The sequence below is a fragment of the Trichosurus vulpecula genome, chromosome 8, assembly GCF_011100635.1.
Source record: "Trichosurus vulpecula isolate mTriVul1 chromosome 8, mTriVul1.pri, whole genome shotgun sequence".
NCBI lineage: Eukaryota > Metazoa > Chordata > Mammalia > Diprotodontia > Phalangeridae > Trichosurus > Trichosurus vulpecula.
The window spans coordinates 239,237,084-239,258,936 of NC_050580.1; the positions used below are offsets into that span (position 1 = coordinate 239,237,084).

The 21,853-nt window shown below is 36.6% G+C and overlaps 1 protein-coding gene and 1 non-coding gene across 4 annotated transcripts in view; both read right to left on the reverse strand.

Moving 5' to 3' along the window:
• GTF2A1 (general transcription factor IIA subunit 1) overlaps nt 1-21,853 on the reverse strand; it is a 49,068-nt gene that overhangs the window by 15,707 nt on the left and 11,508 nt on the right. Inside the window, exons 3-5 of one of the 3 annotated variants that reach the window (XM_036735107.1) lie at nt 7,922-8,129; nt 3,953-4,017; nt 2,129-2,204 (exon numbers count right to left, since the gene is read on the reverse strand). In XM_036735107.1, coding sequence (XP_036591002.1) covers nt 2,129-2,204; nt 3,953-4,017; nt 7,922-8,129 — 349 coding nt within the window. Of the gene's footprint in view, nt 1-2,119; nt 2,205-3,952; nt 4,018-7,921; nt 8,130-21,853 lie in introns of all 3 variants that reach the window. The other 2 variants (XM_036735106.1, XM_036735105.1) reach the window with 2 other exon arrangements.
• Nucleotides 5,533-5,677, reverse strand: LOC118830396. Its single transcript, XR_005009041.1, has one exon. It is a non-coding gene; the product is annotated as a small nucleolar RNA SNORA79 (small nucleolar RNA).

Below are 21,853 nucleotides of genomic sequence, written 5' to 3' on the forward strand. Positions count from 1 at the left end.
TTTCTGTATTTCTATACCACAAGTTAGACTGAATAGGCTTCACTGCAAAGCTCTCAAATATGCTAGTTAGCTGACAATATGCCTAAAAATTTAATTTAGTGCTATTTGTCTATACCTAATATACTGTTCTCTCATATTTTTCCCCTTCTCTACTTCTGTTTAAATTCCAGTCAAAGTGCTGCTTTAAACACAGCATTTTCTATTGTTCTCATCTTTTTGCTGCCCTCCAACAGGGCTTTATGAGGACTATGATTTGATTACAGGATCCAAACTACTGACTTAAATACACAAGAGTCTGATTCCACTGGTTAGTTGTTGAAAGACTGAATCTAGAGGCAGAAACTGGATTTTAAAACCCTACCTTTGCTATGTATCACTTAATTCCTCTGAGCTTCAGTTTCAGAAAGGTGAGGAGGCTGGACTAGGTAATGTCTAAATCAGGGGTTCTTAACCTAGAGTCCGTGAAAATACACACACACAAACACACACACTCTCTCTTTGATAACTGCATTTCAGTGTAATTGGTTTTCTTTGTAAACCTGTATCTTTATTTTACGCATTTGAAAAGATTAGTCTGAGAAGGAATCTGGAGATTTTGAAGCCCTGCTCTAAAATCCTATGATCCTACTTGCATTACTTTAGAAGTGTGTACATTTTTCGGATTACTAGAGGGCTGAGTGGAAAAACAGCTTAATTCAATCTTAGTAGCCTAACAGGTTGACATCTAAGGGAGCCCTTCTTCCTAAATAAAGTAAATTAAAAGCAAGATGGAGGTGACAAGACTATTGAAATGCTTGCAAGAACTTTAGAAATAGACCTGTGCATTGTATATGTGTACACACACACACACACACACACACACACACACACACACACACACGGCATATTTATTTTAGCAGACTGCTGATTCCACTGATCAGGAATTCCTGATGAAGAGTTTCCTCTGACTAGAGCAGATTTGGTAGCTGTCCTGCAACGTATAGCCTTACCAAGCTGTCCAGTGCATAAGAGGTTAATGACTTCGAATAGCCAGTACTGTATGTACCAGAAGTAGGACTTGAACCCAGGTCTTTCTGAACGAGGATGTCTATTCTACACTGCCTCTTGAATGGCACACTAAATTAACAGTATTTATTCCTTTAAAGCTCTGCGGCCAAGAATGTGATCCTTTTGTTATACCCTAGATGTGACCTTAGTTTTGAAGAAGATATCATTTCCGAGGCTGTACCTCCAAATACTAAACATCATTATTCTGCTTGACCAAATCAAAAATTCTACCCTATACTTTGTAATTTACCTTATCTCGGTAAAAGAACAAAATCAAGCAATAAGTGTAATGATATGTAATATAATAACAACAACAACACAGCTGGCATTTATATAGCACTTTAAAAACATTATCTCATTTGTTGCTCACAGCACCCCTGGGGGGGTAGATGCTATGATTACCCTCATTTTACAGATGAGTAAAAACTAAAGAAGGCAGAAATTAAATGAACTGAACCTCAGGTCTTCCTGACTCCAGGTCCAGTATTTAATTTGCTTCGCCATCTAGCCGCCTGTGTGCCAGGCAAAATGCAACAAGGCCTTTACATGGGGGTTAGGGAGAATTTTAATTTATAGGGGATGCTTCCAATGCTTAGAAATACACATACACACACACACACACACACACGCACGCACACGTAATTTTATGTAGGTGTATTTATATAAATTGTCTCTGACAGGCATTGATTAAATAAACACAGAGTAATTTTTTTTCTTTCACACTATTTAGGCAAGAATACTAATGAAAAATAATAGTGAACATGGTAAGCTATGGCTTACATATTTACAAATATGGCTTACATGTATAACACAAAGTAAAACATATTATGATCTAAACAACTAAGTCTTCAGATCTTGGTGCTCAATACTACTGTATACATTCTTCTGTTATTCCCATGAACAAAGCTTATATTGAGAAAAAATGAAATGTTATAGTGAAAGCACAAAATAGGTACCAAAAGCTCACAATTACTCTCAGTCTCCTAATTAAATGAAAACATAAATTTATCAATGAAGATGAGGTGATAGTGTAATTTTTGAGATGTCAAATAGACCTATCATTTTGAATTACCTGAATTACCTGAATTAGTTATTATCTGCTGAACAGGAGTAACACCAGCAGGCAGTGCCAAGGTAGCAGCAGTGGCAGCAGCGCTCTGGGGGGGAAGGAGGCAAAAATAAAATCAGGTCTCAAATTATAAATACTGAATTAAAGAACAGAAAAGGCAGTTCTAAACAAGAAACAAAGATGGGAAAAAATGGACCCAGTTAAATCTATCTTGAAGATTATTTCTAGAAGAAAAGCAAGTCAATTTTGAGGAGAATGATAGTCAAAGACTTTGTTGAGACATCAGAAAATTTTGGACACTCAAAGAATTTAAATTTATGTCAGAGATAACTATACTTGAAAACTTCTAGATTACCCTTTCCTGGGTACAGGTATAACACCTGTTCATACACTTATAGCTGGAGGAGAGGAAAAAAGGGAAGGAAAGAGGACAAAGTAGAGCTAGAACAGGAAGTATAGCTCATTTTAAGTCAGCAAATTTTTAAAAAATATTTTAAATATCTCCATTTCAACATAATCAGTCTCTTTTGTAAGTATGTGCATTTCTGAAAAAGGGTCCACAGACTTCACCAGACTGCCAAAGGGGGTTCATTAAACACAAGTTAAAAACCTCTGAGTCAGAAAAAAAAGTTAGGAAATGGAAATTATGCACATTTGAGAAAGACTGTCTTGGTAAATTCAACCGAGCTGTGAGCTGTTAAAAGCAAATGACTGAGGAGAGATCAATGCAACACAATCTCGAGGTGAACTCTAGGTAGGTAGCACTATGAACACAACAAAACAACCTGGCTGCCATCAAAAATGGTATGATGTACAAGGAGAATGGGTAGTTGGTCTTTGTATTTACAAGAGTAAGACAGGTGTCTATAACTTAAGGAGTGCCTAAATTAATTTTATTGTAAACACTAAGGGAGAGGTCATGAGTATTAGAAATATTAGGAAATAATCCTTTTCTTACAAATTTCAAGAAGCACATTAAAAAACTTATTAGTCTAATAAACTTTGCAATAGTTCTTTAGGTATTAGCTAATAGTATGTTAATATCTCTTTGTTGACTGGATTGTTAAGTACTTATAAGTGAGAGACATGCTAAGCATGGAAGAGACAAAGAAAGGCAAAAACAATCTATTTTCAAGGAGCTCACATTTGGAGGAGGGGGAACAATAATACAAAGTGTACTATATAAGTGGTATTTACGTATGCATGTTTATATAAGTACATACATATTATAATAACCTCCTACCATTCATCTCACTTTAACACTCCCACTTTCTAAATAGTTATAGCCTGAAAATGACAGATGGGATCAAGGATAGCTAGTGAGGCTAGTAGAAAGCAGAATTCATATAAAGCACTTACTTCTAAATATGAAAAAAAAAAGTCATACCTGCAGTTACTAAATGCAAAAATAATTTGAGGGTTTACTAAAATTTAGTGCATATTTATGACCTTATATTAAGCATAGAGGATACACACACATCCTTTTGGATGACATAAGAATTTAAAAATAACGAATTCCCAGCATGCTTTCTCTGGGGTTAATTTAATTAGATCATCTGTCCCAGACACACACAAAATCAATTTCTGAAATAATTTTGCCTCCCATGAAGAATCATATTCTATGTTCTGTCAAAGTGAATTATATATTCAAAACTCAACTTCTATAAATTCATGTTTTTTTTACTGCTAAATCCAAAAAAATAAAAATCTATTTATAATCATTCTTTAACGGTTGCCTCTTATTTTGTTTTCTCTTACCATATCAATTTACATGACCGTGTTATAAATATTCTATTTAGAATGAAGTTGATTACAATGTTAAATTGTGAATCTTACCATACTTGAGGGATTCATATGTTGTAACAACTTAGACTCTGGTACAATAACTTGAGGTGGTGCTGCTGAAAACATAAAACAAAAACAATTATGCTTTAAGAACTTATACGTAAGGAATTAATAACTTTATAAAGAGTTGGGAATTTTAAAAGGTGCTAAAAATTATTTCAAAATGGCAAAGTACTAAAAATATAAGTAATTTTTTAAAATCAATAATACTATGAACACCAGTAATTTTCCCACCTATGTTTAAAAAACATCAACAAAAAATGTGTACTAGAGATCAAGGAAAACAAAAGTAGGATTAGTATTGTAGAGCAGTTGGGAAAACATCAATGTTTTCCTACTGGGCACAAATCTCAAAGGCAACAAAAGTGATTCTCATGTGAAAATCACACATTTGGTAACAGTCTCAGCAATATTGGCATTTTAAAATCATTTAGATCTGATAACTCATTTTACATAGTGTAACACTGTCACAGAATAAGGCATTATGCCTAAAGTGGCTATTTAGGCCAGGGCTTCTACAACTTTCTCCACTCCCAAACCCTTCAGCATTTCGTTGCGACCCACAGTTTAAGAAGCACTGATTTAGGCAGCTGAAGTTTTTATCCTTTTTGATTAAAAAAAAAAAAAAAGCCTAAAACACAGTACATAATTCCCTCCATTCTTATACAGCACAGGGTACATCAAACAAAATTTTAACTTTTCCTTGATTACTCAAAATGATTAGGAAAATTCACTATTATATGATGCAGTTATCTAATGATGATCCCTCAGAATAAGGCTATGTGCTATATAAAAGGGACTATTTGCTTTACAGTTCTTGCAGTCTCCTCCCTCACTGTTAGTTGTCATTACTCAGTCTTTCTTTCATCTTCTAATGGATCCGAAAAGTCATGACCTTACCACATCATCTTTTATATAATATAACTGAGGGTAGTCAGTGATAACAAGCTCTATCTAGGTTTGAAAACAGAATAATAAGCAAGAGAATATTAGAAACAAGTGTATTACTAAGTTCCCCATGTACCCCAAATTTTTATAGTAGCGCCTTCTGTTAACACCAAAAAAACTGTAAACAAAATTGATACCCATAAATTTTGGAAATGATCCCTGAATGTAATGGACTATTAATGTGCTTTAAGAAATGCCGAATGTGATGAACACATAGCTGTCAGTAGAGCGAAGAGCCAAGAAAACAATATTACACGACGACAACAATGTAAACGGAAGGAAAACACATAGACACACAGAGTCCAAAAATGAATGCTGAAAAATTATAAAAAACAAGCACGGCTCAAAAGAAGAGCTATGAGAAGACACTCCAATCCCCTACGTCCACTCTGAGGGGGCAGGAGGTCCACAAGTACTGAACACTGCACATATTTTCAGACTTTGTTGATGTGTTGATCAGTTATGCTGATTTTTTTCCTCAAAGTTAAGTAGCATTATACATTAGCAATATAACCTTGTCAACCATCAAGAACATTTAAACCTTAATAATTTGGCTTATCATCTAGCTTCAAATTTACCACTAACTCCTAACCAGTATTTTGTGGTAGCAGTGCATATTTAAAAAGTGTTTGACTCCGCAAATTTCAGAGAATAGAAGGATAACCCGTTTATCCCAAATATTCTCCGAGTGAAGAAAGTCAAATTTTAATGTACGATGACATAAAATCCTAATGCCAGCGCTCTAGGCAATAGGAGGAACAGTCATCAGACAGAAAGGAGAAAATTATCTTCAAAATGATCAAATGAAAATTACTAGTCTTAGGAAAAGATATCCCCTCTACCCTTAAGTAAACTAAAGACTATAAATTCTCCATATGAATAAATTGATTTTCTCCATATCTAATGATTTCTGAGCCTACCTATTACACTAAAATACTCCACTGAAGTTCTACTCTGGAGCCTTATTTGGCATGGAAGCAAGCCTATGACAGCAGAGTATAACCCAAGCTAAACTGCTGCTTGAAGACCAGGCTAGCCAAGTGGGGCCAGATTCATCACCGAAAGATGGGTCACCAGGTGAAATTTTTTTTTCAGTCACAGCAATTCAGGAAAGCTGACTTAGACTAAAAAAGCACAGGTGCTGTGATCTAAATTGTTACCTAAAACTGATAAAGTCCTCACTCTTCTGAAGTGCAGTCATCATATTGCCTCGCAGGTGTTTATAAATTTGTACACCTTTTACATTAACATAAAATTCTTGGGGTTTAATGACTTAGGATGAACACATGCTTTACCATCTGAACTGGTAAAATAAATAACAGACAACATGTCTGCAATATTTAGAATTTTTGTGGTTAGTGAAATAAACATGTGGAGACAGTTTAGCACAATAAAATTCACCACTGACAAAAAAGACTAAGAAGAAATATCACAGATATTGAAAACATAAATTGAGGGCATAAAGTTAAAACTAGGATGCTTCTTGTTACTGAAGTGTAGCCCACTTTAAAGAAACCAAATACTGGAAAACAGTTAAACTTATAAAAATATTCATAGGTGATTATTGTCAAATGATTAGAATCACAATTTGTAAAGCTGAAATTTAACTTATTAATCATTTAGTCCAACCTACTCATTTTGCAAATGAAGAAAGGAAAGGCCAGAGGTTAACTGACTCATCACAGGTAACTGACTTACCTAAGTAATAAGAATAAATCTTTCCACAAGGAAAAATTAAAACTATTTCTGACTTAGCTAGGGCATGGGAGTATTTCAAGTGTGAAATAATAATTTGGTATTTAAACAGGCAATTAAGAGCACGGTGTAATGAAACAAGCATTGGGTTTTGTGGACATTGTGGGAATTGAGTGAACTACACTAACTCCATCTTGTGACTCAATTCTGGAACTAGCTCTGTTCCTTTTCCATTCAGTTATGGGCCTAGTCCAATTTCTGTCTTGTGAGAAAACTTTATTCAATTAAAGAAACTGTGAGTAAACTTCATTTGAATCTAACCTTGCATGGCTGGGAAGCTACACCATCTCTACCTGTGGCTTAGAGTACCTTAACTGAGGAACTATTTTATGCTGACCAGAAACAGACCCAAAGACTGATGCAGGAGTTTTCTCACAATTGTGTATCTCAAGCAACCCATGTATCTTATCTGAAAACTGGACCCACACTTGTCAATCAATTACTGCTTCCTCGATCCTTGGGAGGTGTGCAGACACTTTAAAAAAATTTTTTTTTAAAATTTCTGGTTATTCTACCTGTTTGCTCTCTCTCCCTCCCAACTTGGAAAGTTCCTAATCTTTCCTCCAACTAGAAATCTTGTATCCTGGTTTATATCCTATTGTTTTCTTTTAACTTTTAAAATCTCTCCCTGTATTTGTAGATACAGTGCCAAACCGAGGAGACCTGGACCCAATGTTTTATACAATTGGCATACATTGGCTTAATAAATCTGTACGTTTGGAAGCTCAAACCTTTGTATCCTCAGTTATTTCAGCTTTCACCTGTCAGTTTCAAATCACAAAGTGTAGGCTTGAATCCCAGTTCTGTTACATACTGGCAACATTACCTTTATCTAGTCACACGAACTCTTCTGGGCTTCAGTCTCCTCCTCTAGAAAATGAAGGGGCTGAACTAATAAAGATTATCTTTGGTTAATAATAGATTATCTTTAAGGTCCTTTTCACCTCTAAATCTTGATCCTACTGAAATGAGACTAGACATTAAATTGATTCAACAAATATTTAAGTGCCCACTAAATGCAAGGCATTAAGATAGTAGTTCCTATGTTGGACTAATCTTGGAGGAGTAAATGAATATGCACATAACTGAGCCAAAAGAAAGAAACTGGGACATCAGCCAACATTAATATTTCATGCCACTTTTTAGTTTCACTAAGCACCATTTAACCATGATTGGTTTAACTCTTTCAGATTTAATTTATCCTACAAGAGGAAAAAAAAATGACATCTATAAGCCTAAAACCAACTTGATACAAACCTTGCTGTGATGCAGGGATAAGGACCTGTTGCGTTTGGGACTGCTGTTGCACAGTCTGTTGGGGTTGTGCTTGCTGATGGTGGTGATGGTGGTGATGTTGCTGCTGTTGCTGCTGCTGCTGCTGCTGCTGCTGCACTTGTATTAAATACTGTTCTTCTGAATGAAATCCATCCACTGCCTTAGATTGCATCAGCTTACTCTCCCATAACTAAGGCAAAAGAAAAAAAAGGCTAAATGTATCTAGATAAAAATTAAAAAAGGAAACATCCTGTGCTTTCACAGTATATTGTCAATTCGAACAGTAAATATAGTCAAACTACAGATTTACACTCTTTAAATAAATGGAGATAAAAGAGTCATCTGTCAAAGGAGTGGCCTGGGCTCTATGGATTCCAAGATTTCTTCCAGGGTTTTAAATCTATGACTTTATTAAGAGATCTTATTTTTGGGGCGGAGCCAAGATGGCAGCTGGAAAGCAGGGACTAGCATGAGCTCCCCGCCGAGTCCTTCCAAAAACCTATAAAAAATGGCTCTGAACCAATTCTAGAACAGCAGAACCCACAAAACAGTAGAGGGAAGCAGGGTTCCAGCCCAGGACAGCCTGGATGGTCTCTGGGTGAGGTCTATCACCCATGGAGCTGGGAGTAGAGTGGAGCAGAGCAGAGCCAACCAGACCAGGGGCCGGGTGGAGTGTGCCCTACCGCCCTGAATCAGTGAGCTGCGGCAGTTACCAGACTTCTTAACCCACAAACACCAAAGACAGCGGGGAGAAGGTTAGTGGGAAAAGCTGCCGGAGTGGAATGAGTTCACAGTTCGGCCACCGCCCCCAGGGCAGCGGAGGTGGGACAGCTACAGTAGTACAGCTGCAGTTGCTTCAGGCCCCAGGCCCACCTGGTGGGAGGAATCAAGTGGCGGATCACAGCAGGAGTGAAGAGCCTGCTGAAGATCTAAGTATAGTCCGGGTTGGGGGTTCTTGGGGAAGTAGGACTGCTGGGGTGGCAGAGCTGGCGCATTCCCCCAGGCGTGGAACATAGTTCTCTAAACTCTACAAGCAATCATACGCCACTGAAAAACTCAAGGGTCAAGTTAGTTGGTTAGGAATATGGACAGGCAGCAAAAACGCACCCAGATTCAGTCTCAGACTTTGGATTCTTTCTTTGCTGACAAAGGACCAAAACATACAGACAGAAGAAGTTAACAAAGTCATAGAGCCTACAACAAAAGCCTCCAAGAAAAACATGAACTGGTCTCAGGCCATGGAAGAGTTCAAAAAGGATTTGGAAAAGCAAGTTAGAGAAGTAGAGGAAAAATTGGGAAGAGAAATGAGAAGGATGGGAGAACACCATGAAAAATCAATGACTTGCTAAAGGAGACCCAAAAAAATACTGAAAAATATACGGAAGAAAACAACACCTTAAAAAATAGAATAACTCAAATGGCAAAAGAGCTCCACAAAGCCAATGAGGAGAAGAATGCCTTGAAAGGCAGAATTAGCCAAATGGAAAAGGGGCTCCAAAAGACCACTGAAGAAAACACTACCTTAAAAATGAGATTGGAAAAGTGGAAGCTAATGACTTGATGAGAAATCATTATAAAACAGAACCAAAGGAATGGAAAAAATGGAAGACAATGTCAAATATCTCATTGGAAAAACCACTGACCTAGAAAATAGATCCAAGAGAGATAATTTAAAAATTATTGGACTACCTGAAAGCCATGATCAAAAAGAGTCTAGATATCATCTTTCAAGAAATTATCAAGGAGAACTGCCCTGATATTCTAGAGCCACAGGGCAAAATAGAAATTGAAAGAATCCACAGATAGCCACCTCAAATAGATCCCAAAAAGAAATCTCCTAGGAATATTGTCGCCAAATTCCAGAACTCCCAGGTCAAGGAGAAAATACTGCAAGCAGCCAGAAAGAAACAATTTGAGTATGGTGGAAACACAATCGGAATAACCCAAGATCTAGCAGCTTCTACTTTAAGAGATTGAAGGGCTTGGAACACGATATTCCGGAGGTCAATGGAGCTAGGATTAAAACCAAGAATCACCTACCCAGCAAAACTGAGTATCATGCTCCAAGGCAAAATACGGACTTTCAACAAAATAGAGGACTTTTAAGCTTTCTCAGTGGAAAGACCAGAGCTGAATAGAAAATTTGACTTTCAAACACAAGAATCAAGAGAAGCATGAAAGGTAATAAAGAAAAAGAACAAGAAAAAGAAATAGCAAGGGACTTACTAAAGTTGAACTGTTTTGTTTACATTCCTACATGGAAAGATAACATGTATGATTCATGAGACCTCACTATTAGGGTAGCTGAAGGGAATATGCATATATATATATATATATATATATATATATATAGATAGATAGATAGATAGATAGAGAGAGAGAGAGAGAGAGAGAGAGAGAGACAGACAGAGAGAGAGAGAGCAGGCACAGGGTGAGTTGAAGATGAAGGGAAGATATCTAAAAGAAACAAAATCAAATTAAGGGATGACAGAGGAATATATTGAGAGAGGGAGATAGGGAGAGATAGAATGGGGTGGATTATCTCAAATAAAGGTGGCAAGAGGAAGCAGTTCTGTGGGAGGAGGGGAGAGGGCAGGTGAGGGGGGAATGAGTGAATCTTGCTCTCATCAGATTTGGCCTAAGGAGGGAATACCATACATATTCAATTGGGTATCTTACCACACAGGAAAGAAGAGGGAAGATGAAAAAAAAAAGGGGGGGAATGATGGAGGGGAGGGCAGATGGGGGTGGAGGTAATCAAAAACAAACACTTTTGAAAGGGAACAGGGTCAAGGAAGAAAATTCAATAAAGGGGGATGGGTTGGGAAGGAGCAAAATATAGTTAGTCTTTCACAACATGAGTATTGTGGAAGGGTTATACATAATGATATGCATGTGGCCTACCTTGAATTGCTTGACTTCTTAGGGAGGGTGGGTGGGAAGGGAAGAGGGGAGAGAATTTGTAACTGAAAGTTTTATAAACAGGTGCTCAAAAACAACAAAAAAAAAGTTTTTGCATGCATGCAACTAGAAAATAAGATACACAGGCAATGGGGCGTAGAAATTTATCTTGCCCTACAAGAAAGGAAGGGAAAACGGGACGGGAGGGGAGTGGGGTGACAGAAGGGAGGGCTGACTGGGAAAGAGGGTAACCAGAATATATGCCATCTTGGAGTGGGGGGGAGGGTAGAAATGGGGAGAAAATTTGTAATTCAAACTCTCGTGAAAATCAATGCCGAAAACTAAATATTAAATAAATAAATAAAGATTAAAAAAAAAAGATCTTATTTTTTCTACCTTAAAGCATACTAGTAATTTTTGGGATCACTCCCTCTAAAAAAAATCTTCAACTAAATTATTAAAGGCTAATGCCTCATTTATTCAGCATTATTTTGAAAGGGTCATACATAAGTAACAAATTTTTCCCTCTTAAGTACCAACATGTATTAACAATTTTAATATAAAATATTATGATAGAACTGTATAATTTACTTATCCTTAAATACAATATGCTTAATATATAAAACCTCACAATGCCACAGCCTAATGATTCTATCAGTTATTATGTTATTATATTATACTTCAATACAGTTATGCCCTCAGGAGTTTTACTCCAAGGTAAGCTTTCAATTTCTCCATTTTCCGACTTACTAGGTACAAAATAACCATCTCAGGTGATGAGAGAGATAGGAAATTTAGATGAGATGTAGTCCCTACCCTCAAGTCCAGTAAAAAGATAAAATGTCAACAGGAGGCACAGAGGAAGGAGTACAGGAGAACAGAAAAACACGACACCAAGTACATGAAGTAGATTTATTACAAGATTCACAAAGCATCACATATTTTTACTCAAATTTCACAAAACATAACCATCTTTCCACTTAACCTCATTCCTTTATTTATATTGAGCCTCAACATTATTCCAGTCACCTAGGATTCTTATACACAATCCCTCTCCGTTCCACATCTGCCACCAGTGTCTTCATAGCTCTCTCCTCTAATCTAGTTTCTCTCCTCTCTAATCTGTCCTTTACATAGCTGCCAAAAAGAACAGGTCTGACCACGTCACTCTATTGTTCAATCAGCATTATTAAGTCCCCACTAGCTTCAGGATAAGATATAACTCCTCTGTGTCTGATATTTAAAGGCCTGGAACAAAACTACTTCGAGACTTTCTAGTCATGATTGCATACAACTTCCTCTCACATGCTTTGGCTTGGCCCTAGCCAAACTGACCTATTTGCTCTTCTCTATACACAACATTCCATCTCTTGCCACTTTTGCCTAAAATGCTCTCATCTTAGCCTCTTCTAACCCTTGGCTTCCTTCAAAGTTCAAATCAAGTGCCACCTCCTTGAAGGGACCTCCCCTGAATGTGCCAGTTGCTACTGCCCCCTCCTCCAAATCATGATTTATTTATCTGTAAAAAACATGGTACATCTCTACTGTAGAACATAAGCTCTGAGGGCAGGGAACACTGTGTTTCACTTTTGTATTTGTACCCAAAGTGCCTACACGGTATCTGACACCTAGTAGGTGCTTAATATAAATTCTTGCTGATTAAGGTAACAGTAGAAATATACAATAGTATCAGAGGATGGGAGGTCCTGAGTGCCACTTGAAGGATTTTGAATTTTATTTAATGAGAAATAGAGAAATGATTATATCTATGTGTGAGAAAGATTATTCTGGTAGCCATAAGATGGATTGCAAAGGGAAAGAGAATGTAGAAACTAGGAAGCTGTTACATTAAGTCCATATGGATAGAAATAAGTTCTTCCATTCTGATATTAGAAGTGGGAAGAGAAAAGGTAATTGAGAAGGGAGATAGTGTGGAGTTAGCAAGACCTGCATTTAACATACGATGGAAGGTGAAAGGGAACATTATCACAAAATCTGGGACACAAGAGATATGGTATATTGTGATACTACAGACAAGCAACAGATCTGAAGTAAAAGGATACACTAAATTAGGCATTTTGAGTTTTAGATGCTGATTAGAAATTTAGATCAACTTTTTATAGGTTTTTGGTAACTGTCTAAGGCTCAGAAAAAAGGTAAGAACAAAGATTCTAGATTTCAGAGTCATCTGCATAGAGGTAAATAAGATTGTGAAGGGAGCACAGACCCAAGATGGTCAAGGACAGGCCCTTAAGAAAAATCCGTATTTAAGGGTAAGGAAGATGTGAAGCCAACAGAAGGAACCCAAGAAAGGAACAATTAACAGTCCTCTCCTTTGGTTCTTCTGCTACTATCTATAAAGTCAAATAGAAAAAAAATATTTTATCAGATGGCACAGTTAATACCATTAAATTCTATAGAAAGGTAAAGAAAAACAACCATTAGATTTAATCATTGATGACAGATGGAAAAATAGTTTCAGTAGCACAGTGAGGCTGGAGAGAAGTTGGGAAGTTGAGGTAGACAAAAGTTAAATGACTGAGCTAGACAGGTATTAAATATCTGAAGCTGGATTTGAACTGCTGACTTCTAAGAACACAAAAGACATCACTCAAGACATGTCTGAGGAGAACAATCAAATAGAGAACCACAGAAGGACCTCTACTCCTGCACTCCAGTCTGACTGACAGATCTAGTATGGAAGTTTTATAGAAAGATATGAGTAAAACTATAGCATCAGATGAGAAGGAATGGAGAAGTTACAAAATAAACCTGAGGTGAAAGGAAAGATCCAAATTCTGTTGAAATATGAAAGCACAAATACTATGTTACAGGGTCATATTTAAAAAACTAAATATATGTATGAAACTGAAGCTGCTATCATTGGTACTTAAAAATTTTTCTTTTTTTTCTGTGAGAAACCTCCAATACTAGGATCACAGGATTTAGAGCTGGAAGGAACCTTAGAGGTTCTCGTTTCACCCCCTCATTTCACAAATAAGAAAATACTGAGGCCCAGAAAGAAGTGATTTGTTCAGGGTCACAGAGATAAGTAGAAGAGGGGTACCCCAGGTTTCTTCTGCCAATAAGAGATTAATAGGAACCAGAGTATTTTTTAGGGAAAGGAATGGTAGCCTAATAGGACTGTTAAGACTTTGGCTTTATATCCTTAGAAGGTAAATGTTTTTGTGTTGATTTGCTGGCTAATTTGCAAAATATCGATTTCATGCAAATAACAATACATGAGCTTATTATTTAAATAAAAGTTAAAGGCTTGGTTGCATTAATATAACATGGCAAGAAGTGTCCAAATATAACCATGACTCAAGATCACTTTATTCCCTGCCCTCTCCTCCATCATTCAATTTTCCAAATTAATTCCAGAATTAATCTCTGAAAAAAGTACGAAAAGAGTCTATCACTTTAAGATATATTGTACATGTGCATTTTTCTTTCACATACTTTCTAAAAGCAAAACGTACATCTCGCTGAACTTGATATTTTGTTTCTGTAGGCATGGGGAAGAAAACTGATTAATAACATTTAGGTAAAGTTAAAAATCAGAGAAAGTTGAGTCAAGAAGTGCTACAAATTCTGTGAGGACTAACCCTGACAGACTTTGCTCTTCTCAGCAACACAAGGTACAAAGAAAACTCCAAAGGACTCACAAAGGAGAATGCTATCTACATCCAGAGAAAGAACTATGAGATTGAGGCACACTTCATGCTTGCCTTCTCCCCGCCCCCTTTTTTTCTCTCTCTTTTGTTTTTGTTTTTGGGTTGGTTTTTTTTTGGTTCTGTTTCTTCTTTCTCATGATTCATTCCATTGGTCATGATTCTTCTCCACAACTTGACTAGTGTGTAAATTAATTCAATGCGAAGTTATACGTGGAAGTTACATGGGATTCCATATAACGTCTTGGGAAGTGAGAGGGGGAGGGAGGGAGGAAAGTCTGGAACTCAAAATTATGTAGAATCGTGTGTTGTAAACTAAAAATTAAAAAAAAAAATTAAAAAAAGAAGTGCTAGAAGCTGGCACCACAAAAAGGACAAGAACATTCATATTATGTGTAGTGCAAGGAAACAAGGGAAAGGGGGAAGGGAGGGAAGGGAATAAGCATTTTAGAGTGTCTACTGTGTGTCAGGCACTGTGCCAAGTGCTTTACAACTGGTATCTCATTTGATCCTCTCAATAACCCTTCAAAGTAGGTGCTGTTATTTTCCCCATTTTGTATTTCAGGAAACCAAGGCAAAGAGAGATTAAATGACTTGGCCAGGGTCACAAAACTAGGCAGTGTCTGAGACTGGATCTAAACTCAGGTCTTCTTGACCCCAGGCATGATGTTCTATTCTACTGTGCCACAAAGTTGCCTAAACCCAGTCATTTTTTAAGAAAACAAGGATAGTATTGGCAAAGATGACAAAAAAGGAAACTGACAATTGTTAAAAGGGCTTTGGGGAAGCAGGCACTCTTAATCACACTAGAAATCAATCCAGCCACTGTGGAAAGCAATTTAGAACTATGCCCCCCAAACATACTAAACTTTGAGTACTCTTTAAACTAGCTATACCACTATCAGGTCTATATACTAAAAAAAACAAAGGAAAAGTATCCACACTTACAAAAATATCTGTAGCAATTCTTTTTGTTGCAACAAATAATTGCAAACTATAGAGGTGCCAGTCTACTGCAGAATAGCTAAACTACTCATGATATAAATAAAGGTAATAGAGTATTATTTCACCATAAGAAATGAAGTGACCTGGGAAACCTGGGATAATGTGTTAATTACTTGTCACATAGTGAAGTGAGCAGAACTGTAACAATTTATAGAATCACAATAACATTATATAGAAAAACAAATTTGAAAGACTTGAGAACTCTGATTAACGTAATGACCAATCATGATCTCAGAGGACTGATGATGAATCATGCTACCCATCTCTGGAAGGAGAATCTGATGGACTCAAGATGCCTAATAAGAAGCCAATGTGGAAATCTGTTTTGCTGGATGGGGCACATTTATTATGGAGGTATTGTTTTTGTTTTTCTTTTCAATTAGGGTAGGAGAGTGAAAGGAGAAAGGAATAGAGCAAAAGAAAAGAAGACCAGAATGAAACAAAGCAAGGATGACAGCGTTGAAAGCTGCAGACTGAAATTATATATTTAAAAAAGCAAATTGTGCGTAACAGAAATATCCATTTCATGTACAATTCCCTTTTTCTGTCCTATTTTGCATATGAAAACACCCATTTTATTTGGTGTTAAGGACAAAATAAGATCCTCATCCCAGGATATGTTCAACAACAGGAAAGAGAACAGAACTACTTAACATTTATCCTTCTTTCTACTCTATTGAGGGAAACAATATTAAAACTAAAGCTTCAGGTGTTTTCTCTTTTTACCTTCTTACCTGATAATTCTGAATATTTTCAATTTCCCTGACATAAACAAACTACATTGCAGAGAACTTACAGATTAAAAAAAATTAGTACCTAGGGCAATCTTTTCTGGTACTATGGAAACAGAGGGGCTTGAGGTCTAGAAATCGATATTGTCCCAATTCTTAAGTGAATTCTGAAAACTACAAAATAACGAGTTAAGACCTCAGTGCCTGGCAAAAATTTTGTGACAGACGACATGTGAAAATTTACAAAATAAAGTGCTGAAAATTAGAAGCTAATATTGTTTTTCCAAGAACAAATCATACCAAATGAATTTCATTTCTTTTTCTACTGGGTTACCAGACAGGGAAATGTTACAATCTTCGTATAAATAAGCACCAAAGCATTAGACTTTATTTCACATGATTTCCTTGTGAATAAGATGGATAAATGTGGAATGGATAAAAATAGTACAGTAGACTGGTAGCTAGCTAAACTGTTCCAAAAGATTATTAAGTCACTGGTGTCAACTTGTTTATGGCATGTCATTTGGGTCTACCTTCTGCCCTATATAGCTTTGACAAAGCTTTTACTGGCATTTTCATCAAAAACACAAATGACAAAAATTAGGAGGTATTGCTAACAGGACAGATGAAAACAATGAGATCCAAAAGACCACACTAGGATGATGGGCTAAAATTAAAATGATGAAATTTAAAATGGATAAATGTAAACTTTGGTTGGGGGAAAAAGGAAAAGCGATAATGTACAGGATGGAGACCTGGCTAAATAATCTGTATACTGACTACTGAGATAATTAAATTCTAAATATATTCCACTACTGTCATTGACAAAAATGAACAGTTACAGATACGAAAGTAGATCTCCGTTTCACGCTCATTTCTTATCATCCCTCTAGTTTCATCTACCAATGTTCTCAGAATGATTTGGCTTAGCTGACTGAGTCTCATGCCAAGCTCTGTGCACAATGCCTCACATATAGTAGGTTCTTAACAAATGTTTATTGATGGTACACATCCGTTTAACCCTCAACCAGCTCTGCATTGTTTAATAAGGTTAATACCACTATTCACTCTTCACTGTTGTCTCTAATTTTGGACAATTGCCTTTGATTTCTGACTATCTATAGCACAAGATCAGGTGTTTGCTTGATGAGACTATTCCTATGATGTTGTGGTCTACTTGCTGTGACAGCTACTTTGCATAATTAGAACATATTCAAAGTAGTTAGCAAGGAAGTGAAAAGAAAACACTTATCTGAGGCTTCAATTCCCTATTAAAGCTATTTGTCCTAGCTTTACCAGTTTTAGTATTTCCTTGATTAAGAAACATGTTAAGTAATTCTGTTCTCCTTCCTGTTGTCTATTAACAATCTTCCTTCCTTTTTAAAAAAAAAGTTCATATTCTGTATTAACATTAGATATTTCCATATGCATCACAGAATAGAAAAAGAGAACTGCTTATAATATTGTTTCAATATCATTCAATATCATCAATCATATAAACTTTAAAAATAAATTGGTGATAATCAACATCTTTCCCTTTGGTAATTTTCCATGCTGCAAAGTCCACATCTTTTGTAATGAGATTAAACTCCTGTAAGTTGTGTGCAATATACTGCTTTTGATTTTTATCCTTTTTAAAAAAATTTTATTATTAGCCTACGTAAGCTGCTGTTTTGGAAATGCCTTCCATTATCAGCAACCAATTATTTAAAATTGTAATTTATACTCACCACATCTACGTCTGCACTGGAATCATGGTAAATATGGCTTAATTTAGAGGAATTTGTTAAGTTCTTCCTAGACCTTCTCTACTTATTCATCTGTTGTAGCAATGTGGGAATATAAGGTGTGATTTATCCTCAGGATGGTCTTTTTGCTTGCTCACACGAGAAATGTTGGGCAAGATTAACAAGCATACAGAGATGTAACACTTATTACTGCCTTCAGGTACAGGACTAACCAAACTCTTCCAAATCTTTCGTTTACCTGAGCATAGCCCATGAGCTATCCTTCCATTTAAACAATGTAAATTATTTATGTTACGTTTTTGTAGCAATAAAACCAGTATCGTTGTGCTTTAGTTGTCTGTCCCCCTTTCTTTGATACTACTACTTTTACTATAGAAAAAAGAATAGAGTTGTATGGACTGGGGGCTATTTTGTAATTTTATTTTTGTGTGGAAAAAAAAACCTTTGCATAATTAGCTAGTTTGATCCTCAGAGAAAAGACTACCATCAGGCCCATATTCAAAGCCGTCCAAACTTCAACACAACCTTTAACAACTTGCACCCCATATAGCATTCAAAAGCCCAGAATTCATTCTTTGTCATGATAAAGCATCTCAGTAAGGCCTCTCTGGAGTTCCTGGTTGCTCTCACATAAACTTTTTGAAGGAATACATTTTTCACTAAAGTGTGTGTCTATAACTAATTCTAGATATATTATACTAACCTCATCTCCACTATTTTAAACAATGCTACTATAATTAAACTAGAAATACAAAATAATTACTTATCTCCAGGAGGGCCTTATTATAATGTACATTTGTGATCCAAGAACAAGAAGATATAGTAAGTTTATCTGATTAGCTAATTGTTATATTAAAAGACAAAGGGAGCCTGCCCCAGAGGGGATGAGGGCTAGAACAAGTGAAATCAAGAAGCATAAAGAATAGAGTGAGGCATTAGATGGAAAAAAGCAAAAACCAAGGAGAGGATGACTAAGGAAGGTATCCAAATAAGGTCTCTATGTTGGATAGTGGTTCTGGGGGAAAGCCGTCATAAGATTACTCTAGGTTTAGGCTTTACTGTTATCTATGGCTATCAAGTCATAGTTCTGTCCTACGCAAGGAGCCATTGATAGCTGGCCCACTGCTCAATGCTCTATCTCTAGTCTCTGAAAACAGTCTGAAATGAAATCATCCCTTCCTTCGAGGAATCTACATGTTCATACATAAATACACATACAGGTTAAATACCACTGTGGCTTTTTAATACTGGTAATTTCTTTATCAGAACAGTATACAGGTTCTCAGAAACAGCTATAGTAGTCAGTATTACTGATGGCAATGTTGAATGTGGCTTCAAGTGCTACTGCTTTAGGACTAGAGGAAGCTGGACAGTTGTGTTTCTTAAATGGCATTCATTTAAGTCTAGATCCTCAGAGGCTAGAGAAGCACCTACACCTAACAGGCTTTTAAAAAAGCTTACTGATTGATAATTTTATTAGAGAGTAACAGTTGGAATATCACTAGTTTAAAACACGAATTCTCATTCTATATTGAGAAATTCCTTAATCCAACAGAGGAGTAGGTGATTCCTTGGCTTCATGAAAAGATGTAGCAGAAGGTTATGAAGAGAATTAGGCTATGAGAAATGAATACCAAGTAACTTAGAAAAACTGAAGCCTAAAAAAATTTATCTAAAAAATGTAGCTAAAAGATGTGAAAATGGAATTAATGTAAAGAATTAACCCTACTGCTACAATAGAGCTAATATTAAAGAATCTCAAATAAGCCCATTCTATTTTTATCCAGGTCACTAAGTATCTGCATGATATCTGAGCATTTGCCATTGTTTGTTTTCACTCCCATCAGTTCACTCAATACCTTCTATCCCTAAAGACCTTACCAGTCTAGCCCCAACTCATACTGACTGACAAGTCAGGCCTGGGACTCCTAAAATTACATATAATACAGAACACCCCCACTGACATGCTTATCTTTCAATAAATAATCAGCAAGAAGATAAAATTATTTCAATGTAAAAGTAATTAATGAAACAGTACAGTAAAAAGGATTTGCTTTCACCATAAACTTAGGTAGCATATTACTGAAAACATAATACACCATTAAGAAACTAAACTAAACAAGTACAGGGATCCCACAAGATGAGGTAAGCACATGGGAAGGAAAACTCATACTTGTCCTCCTGTGATATCTCTATGCTGTTTCTTGACTGGATAAGATATCTTGACTAGGGGCACTGCTCTACTGGGCTCAATGGGACTGCTGCTCTGCTTGGCATGATTCTCTGCTGCCTCCAGTTTCTTGTTAAGCAGAATCTTTGGCTAAGTTGGTTTTAGGCTTGTTCAGGATCCTTACCCTAGGTCCAGTAGGAATTCTCCCCAGTTTCACTCCCAGTCTTGTCTCTATGGTCTGGCATCTCCAGAGGTGACAGGATCTTAGATCTGGGGACTGAGCTCTCTCTTTTTTTTAAAATTTATTTAATATATTTAGTTTTCAGCATTGATTTTCACAAAAGTTTGAATTACAAATTTTTTCCCCATTTCTACCCTCCCCCCACTCCAAGATGGCGTATATTCTGGTTGCCCCATTCCCCAGTCAGCCCTCCCATCTGTCACCCCACTCCCCTCCCATCTTCCTTTCCCTTCTTCTCTTGTAGGGCAAGATAAATTTCTATGCCCCACTGCCTGTGTATCTTATTTTCTAGTTGCATGCATGCAAAAACTTTTTTTTGTTGTTGTTTTTGAACGTTTGTTTTTAAAACTTTGAATTCCAAATTCTCTCCCCTCTTCCCTCCCCACCCACCCTCCCTAAGAAGGCAAGCAATACAATATAGGCCACATGTGTATCATTATGTAAATCCCTTCCACAATACTCAAGTTGTGAAAGATTAACTATGTTTTGCTCCTTCCTAACCTATCCCCCTTTATTGAATTTTCTCCCTTGACCTTGTCCCTTTTCGAAAGCGTTTGTTTTTGATTACCTCCTCCCCTCGTCTGCCCTCCCTTGTATCATCCCCCTTTTTTATCTTCTTCCTCCTTCTTTCCTGTGGGGTAAGATACACAATTCAGTGTGTATGGTATTTCCTCCTCAGGTCAAATCCAATGAAAATTACTCATTACACCTCACCTGCCCCCTCTTCCCTTCCTACAGAACCACTTTTTCTTGTCACTTTTATGCAAGATAATTTACCCCATTCTATCTCTGCCTTTCTCCCTTTCTCAATATACTCCTCTTATCCCTTAAATTGATTTTATTTTTTTAGCTATCATCCCTTCATATTCAGCTCACCCTGTGCCCTTTGTGTGTGTGTGCATGTGTGTGTGTATATACATACACACCTACATATATACACAGACACACACACATATGTATATACATGTATACACACACACACACACACACACATATATATATGCATATTCCTTTCAGCTACTATGATATTGAGGTCTCATGAATCATACACATCATCTTTCCATGTAGGAATGTAAACAAAACAGTTCAACTTTACTAAGTCCCTTATGATTTCTCTTTCTTGTTTTCCTTTTCATGCTTCTCGATTGCTGTGTTTGAAAGTCAAATTTTCTATTTAGCTCTGGTCTTTTCACTGAGAAAGCTTGAACGTCCTCTATTTTATTGAAAGTCCATATTTTGCCTTGGAACATGATACTCAGTTCTTCTGGGTAGGTGATTCTTGGTTTTAATCCTAGATCCATCGACCTCCAGAATATCGTATTCCAAGCCCTTCGGTCCCTTAATGTGGAAGCTGCCAGATCCTGTATTATCCTGATTGTTTTTCTACAATATTCAAATTGTTTCTTTCTGGCTGCTTGCAGTATTTTCTCCTTGACCTGGGAGT